At 35.9% G+C, this 6626-nt stretch overlaps 1 protein-coding gene across 1 annotated transcript; it reads right to left on the bottom strand.

The window, feature by feature from the left end:
• Window positions 1-253: 253 nt before the first annotated feature.
• Window positions 254-5928, bottom strand: LOC138900321 (uncharacterized). Its single transcript, XM_070187048.1, has 2 exons — window positions 5649-5928; window positions 254-909 (listed from the first exon to the last, which is right to left on the bottom strand). Exons 1-2 carry the CDS (start codon window positions 5926-5928, stop codon window positions 254-256), a joined length of 936 nt encoding a protein of 311 aa, XP_070043149.1.
• Window positions 5929-6626: the final 698 nt, after the last annotated feature.

Raw genomic sequence — 6626 nt, 5'->3', positions numbered from 1 at the left:
AGCGTTGCACATATATCATCAATGCCATCATTCTTCTCCACTATATTGACATGTCCCTTTTCTTATCCTTTTTTAGGAGACGACAATCAGGGGCTTTGTGAGCAACTTCTCCACAATTGTAGCAGTTTCCCTTGAATTATTTCTTGTTCTTCTCCTTAGTATGTCCAGAAGACCTCTTCCTCTTCTTACCTTTTGGAGCAGTCTCCTCAACGATATTAGCTCTCATAATCGTTGAATTTTCACGAGACTTCTTCTAGGTTATTTTGTTATCTCCCTCAATCTTGAGACAAATCACAAGATCTTCCAACTTCATTTCTTTGCGCTTGTGTTTTAGATAATTTTTGAAATCTCTCCATGAAAAAGGCAACCTTTCAATCATTGCAGCCACTTGAAATGCATCATTCACTACCATACCTTCAGCACTAAGGCCGTGAAAAATAAGTTGAAGCTCTTGAACTTGGGTTCCAACGGTTTTGCTGTCCATTATTTTATAGTCTAAAAACTTGGCAACCACAAATATTTTCAAGCACGCATCTTTAGTCTTGTACTTCTTCTCAAGTGCATCCCATAATTCTTTTGAAGTATTCATAACATTGTAGACATTGTACAAGTCATCCTCCAAAGCACTTAGGATGTAGCCTTTGCAAAAAAAATCTACTTGTTTCCACGCCTCAACGATCATAAATTTTTCATTGTCTGGCATGTCGGCCGCAGGCACTGGAGGGTCTTCACTGGTGAATTTCTGCATACCAAGTGTGGTAAGCCAAAAGAACACCCTTTGCTGCCATCCTTTGAAGTTGGCTCCAGAATATTTCCCTGGTTTTTCGGCCAATGGCACAACAGTTCGGCTTGACGAGGCTATCGTCGTTGCCGCAACAGTCGCAGAAGGATTTTCATTATCAATTGCCACTTCTCACTACTAACAACAGAAGAGTTCAATTAATGACAAAATATAGAATAGTAAACAGTATTGTAATTTATAATAGACGGTACGTTTAATAAACAAAAACCGAAGTTTTGTATATACTGTTTCATAAGAAAAACGATGAAGTTTTTATGTTCTTCAAATCGTTTCTAATTTTTAATACTCCGATGAAGTTTTTATATTTTCAAATTAGAAATAGAAAAATTCAGAAGGAGTAGAAAACCACGAAGGTTTTAATCTCCAAAACAGAATACAAATTACAGTATAGAAGTAATTTCCTTAAGATTGTTAGCAATCTGTATTACTATAATATAATATTACAAAACGGTAAATTTCTGTAACATAAAACAAAAACAAGAAAAACATAAATAAGACAGAAATTGGAGATTGTCAGAAACCAGAATTAGTAAATATATTTCGGAATAAGATTGAGCCCATTGAATGCACGGTGTGTCCTTAAGGAAATTATTGCCCCCAAGTACCCGAGGTGTTGGAATATTATCCTCCCAAGATAGAGTGATTTAACTCACCAGAGTATCGGTACCCAAAACGCTGGTGAACGACGAACCACTTAATGGCTGTAAATCACAATGGAATTTTCATTGTGTAGAAGAAGGAGAAGACGTTCCGAAAATTTCGTAAGAAAAGATTCTGGGATCAAGGCATATTTATAGCCATTTTCTAGTACTGTTTCTGAATAGTTTGCAACCTTTCAGAAACAGTTATGGTTGTTGGAACAGGCGGAAATGTTCAAAATATTCCAAAAAAATAATTTATAATAATTCGGGAAAGAAACGGACCGGGTCGCGCCGCGTCGCAGGTCCTGGGTTATTCCGGATTGACTTTTTGTTAATTACTTAAATAATTGAAAGAAATTTTGTTAAAAAAGATTAGTCAATCAATCTTTGACCAAATCCAAATTCAAATCTCAAGCCGAGCGAATAACGACGACGGCGCGAGGCTTACCTTCTTTCCAACCTATTTAACACCAAGGGAAGTGTTTTCTCTATATAAGCACAATCCCTTTCTTTCCACCACCAATGAAGGACAATTGCTCTTTCCAAAGCATAAAGCAGTTCACTTTCCCTTCACATTTCTTTCCTCCATTTCCCATTCACCACCTTTAATCCCAACACTTCTATTGTGCTGCCTAGAAATTCACATCTTCCTAGTCAAAATATTTTTCTAGCTTCATGAGTTACCCTTAATTTCGTCCGCAATTTCCCCGAACCTACTAACTATGAAATCTAACTTTCTTAAACAATTTCTATCTTTATGAGTTATGTCGACAACAAATGCTTGGACTTCAATTTCTTCTAATTTTCTATGCCGTTGCTGGGAAACTCCCTTTGTTAAAATCCTCTTAGCAATTCCTAGCTTTATGAGTTACCTCCAGTTGTAACCATCACATCATGTTTCTTGGAAATCATCGGATGTAACCATAATAAATAAACTCAAACACCAGCATTTCTTCCGATCCAATAGCCATACTAAATAGATCAATCCTTATATTTTGCATGGATAACAAAAAACTCCTTAAGAGAATATTTCGGAAACAAACTAAGCAAAAAGATAATAATTTTTTGCTGCTCCTAACATCAATTGAAGAAGATCGACTAACGGCAGCCAAGATTGTGACTATCACTTCTGGTTTAGCAACTTTCCTGCCTTTTCTTCCCTGCAAATACATAGGCCAACACCGAGTTCCTGTATTCATTTCTATGGAAATGCAATCTTTATTCCATGCATTTGTAGTATTTCTTATGTTATCTTTCGCGACTTCGTTCAGTACGTTGTACTTGAGCAGCAAATGGCCGAAGGCAGCAAAGTTCTGCAGAATCTGCTCCATCTCTTACTTGGTATCCGCCATGGCTTGTGCTACATTCTGCTTTTTCTAAGCTGGATGAAGCAAGTAAAATACCCAGTCGATATATTTTACTGGATTTAGAATTTATTATTTTTACTTATATTATGGTATAAAGGGTTTAAGTCAAAACTACTAGATCAACCATAGCTTATTCACTAGATTAGCTATGTTCTCTTCTCGGTTTAATAAGGATATATTTTCCTACTATGTCAGGTATCTAAGTATCTATAGTTTAGTATTTACTGTAATTTGTACTCCTATATTACTATGTTTGCGCGTCCCCCGCTTACACACCATGTCCATTATTAAAATTTGTATCCGAATATTTTTCTCTTTACTTAAGTTTCATAGTACATACTATATCATATTCATCTCCTGTAGGGACCATGGCTTGTGCCAATTACACCATATTGAATACATTAATAGGTTCATGCCGTACTGATATTTTATACTTCAATGTCACACAAGAAGGGTGATTTGTATGGTGTCCAATTTTCGTGTGTACTAGATTATTGAAGTACCTAGTTCTTCTATGCATTCCTTAATCTACTGTTGCGGAATAAATAATGCAGAAAGTAAAGAATACAAGGATTTTTATGTAAAAAATACCCGGCTCAAAAGGTGAAAAAATCATGATCTACTACCCAATAGGATTTTTCCAAACACTTCATTATAACTCAGAGCCAACAATTAAGTTTACAAACTCCTACAAACCTAAGGATTAACTCTATCCCTTGTAGCAACACACCACAAGTTGTTGCGACTACTTCAAGTTAACTCTAACTTGAATGATACAACTCAGGTATCTAGTACAATTTGCTTCTAAGAAAGCTGAAAGGTACAATTCAAAACGCCTACTACACTCTGAACTAGAAATAAAGAAAAATACATAAAACTTTTTATGGAACTGGTTCTTCAATCTGGTTCGTGTAGCTTCATGATCACACTCTTGAATCTCACATGAATTGCTCACAAAATATCTTGCTATTTTGCTCTCAATTCGTGCTTTCACTTCTATATGTGTGTGTTGCTCGTAAAAGAGAACGCAACTGATATATATATATATATATATATATATATATAGAGAGAGAGAGAGAGAGAGAGAGAGAGAGAGAGAGAGAGAGAGAGAGAGTTAGTAGAATAAGGATTAACTAGAGTTCTAATGCTTTACTCTTCCATGGTGGAAGAGTTCTAGTTATCTTCAACTTCTAACTCCTCCCTTATCTAGGATAGAGTTCTCTTCAAGTAAGGAGTCCTTCTCCTTATCAATTATGCAATCTTTTCGTTCAAGGGATATCAGATATAACCACTTATGAATATCCCCTCCACGTGCATGCCTTGTGCTTGAATCTGCTCGTGCCATGCATACATTGTGTATGGACATGGTTCATGTATGTGTTCCTTTGTCAATCATCAAAATAAAACTAACTCAGGCCAACAAATTCCCCTTTTTTAATGATGACAAACTCTATGCCTTTCATAAGCGTGGAACCTATTTTAACTCAGCTCAACATCAACACAATGTTAGAACACATTCTATTTTAAAGTCACAAATCATCAAGGACCAAGTTCATTAGGTTATAAATATTACAGCCCAAAGCAAAAACACAACCTATCTTCCACCTTTTGGCATCATAAAAAAATTACATAATTAAGTTATATAACCAGATTTTAGTAGATCTTACTCATGGTCATTGAGGCTACTTCAATTGCAAGCATGGATTCATGTTTCTCTTATCTATCTAAGGATATTATCCATATAAGAAATATCAACAAACAATTAGAGCAACAAGAGTGGTTATCATTGATAAAATTCATCCACAAAGCATAAAAAGAAATAAAAGTACTGAACCATGAGCAAAAAGACAAAAAGAAACACCCCACTCGGATCACTGGTTACAAACTAGGCTAGGAAGGATTTAAGATTGTGAAGAACCAGGTTCTTGGTTTCTGGCCTGAAGCAGCTTTAACATGTCTTGAAGAATGCATCCATTCTTCTATTTTTCCTTTGCAAGCTTAGACCTGAGAGAGTCGTTTTCAACCTCTACTTCAACCAATCGTTTCTTTAGCCTTTCAATTTCAGCATCCTTCGCCATTTTCTTTCACTATTTGAGCCTCCTTGCTCCTTTTGGCAGACCTAGTTCTTTTAGAGACAATTGAGCCCTCTGTCTTAGCCTCTGTTTCTTGAGAATTCTTTTGAGAAGTCTTTCTCTTTTTGACACTAGGGGTGAGTACTTCCACATCCTCATATTTATCTTCAAGAACCAGGTTCATCTCCTCAATCTGTACTACTACACTTGGCTTACCAGCCTTTTTTCTTTCTTTTCCAAGCGACTTTCTTGGCACTCTCAACTAAGGCCCTTTTTACATTGGCCTCACTCTGGTTCTTCTGGGTCCTTGTAGTTCTTCCTCTTATGAGAGGAATTTCTACATGGATTGAAGGAGAATTTTTCTTTTTGCCACCCATGCCCTTTTCCTGCAGTCTTTCCAACTTTGCTCTTCTTCTTTTAATTATAACTATTTGACACCTTTTGCAGCAGATCTGGACTCTTTTCTATTTTAGCAGGAGAAGGAACTGATTCATGAAACCGTTTTCTTAACCTAACCAACACATATGCTGCACTTCTATCACCAGACCTATCACATATATCCTATGATTCTATCCCTATACTTTCATTCAAAGTCTTATCATCTTCACTAATCTTTTCACTCCAAACCACCATTGCACATGTCTCCTCATGTAATCCATAACCAATAGGTAAATCAAATCCATCCACTTGTTCTTTTACCCTTCCCCTCGCATCAACCTCAACACCTCGCTCTTGTTTTATTTTTATTTTTATTTTTTATTTTTACCACCAATGTCTTCAGTAACAACATTTTCCTTTTCAATACCAGCCATAGACCTAACCAAAACAAATCGATTCTTAAGATTTTCTACAATTTCAGAACCAAACTTAGAGGTGGGAAACTTAGAGGTTACATGTTCAGTTTTAGAAGAAACTAGTTCTTCCCCCTCAGTCGCAGACCAAAAAGAATCATCGGAATTTTGTGGTTCTTTTGCTTGATTGGCTTGTAGCTTCTTATTCAATTTCTTGGCTTGTTCTTTGCTTGCTACTATTCTACGTGCAATCATTTTGATATGCTTTTTCTTGGGGGTTTGGGTGGTTGAATTGTGGGTGAAGGTTCTTTGGGTGATGAAGGAGGATTCTCAGTGTTCTTGGGATTTTCAGATAAGTTGGCCATTTGATCAGTGTAGGTAGATGAAGAAATTCAAGAGAATATTAAGGCTTAGAAACTTTGGTCTTTGGAAAATGAGAAATGAGAGGATATGATAATTATAGATCAATTTAAAGGAGGGTAGGTTGAGTGTGTAATGACACTTTTTGAAATCAAGAGGTCTAATCACTTTGGGAGTTTCAGTATGACACAATGTTGGGCTCTTCCCTAGAATTTCGGCAATTATGGCGCGTGAGACTCTTGGTAAAACTGGTTCGTTGATAACTGATTGGTTCAAAATTTGTTTGGGACAAAGTGGGACTCTTTTTAAATCATGATTCAAATACAATTATTTCAAATTATGCGCAGTGTTTAATACAAACCTTATAAGCTCGATGAACCACGTTCTTCACTAAAAATTCTCTTGTGTAAGATTGATTTTTTCCAAAATTATAAGGGAAATATCATTAGACATCAGTGAGAATTTTTAGCACACAACACAAGAGTATACTAATAAAAGTATGAGACTGAGAAATATCTAATCTAATTATTTGCAAAATTCACAAATTATCTAACCAATCATTGGGTTAGAACCAGTTTAGTTTAGGTGATCTT

This window comes from Nicotiana tomentosiformis, chromosome 10 (assembly GCF_000390325.3).
Source record: "Nicotiana tomentosiformis chromosome 10, ASM39032v3, whole genome shotgun sequence".
NCBI classification, from domain to species: Eukaryota; Viridiplantae; Streptophyta; class Magnoliopsida; order Solanales; family Solanaceae; genus Nicotiana; species Nicotiana tomentosiformis.
Note: the sequence above shows the minus strand (reverse complement) of the source record. Positions and strands in the feature narration are given on the sequence as shown.

Excerpts from the sequence above, each read along its gene's own strand:
- LOC138900321 (XM_070187048.1), bottom strand. The coding sequence starts at position 5,928 with ATGATTGCACGTAGAATAGTAGCAAGCAAAGAACAAGCCAAGAAATTG. Across the intron at positions 910-5,648 it reads TGTTACTGAAGACATTGGTG|TGGCAATTGATAATGAAAAT; the intron begins GTAAAAATAAAA and ends AGTAGTGAGAAG.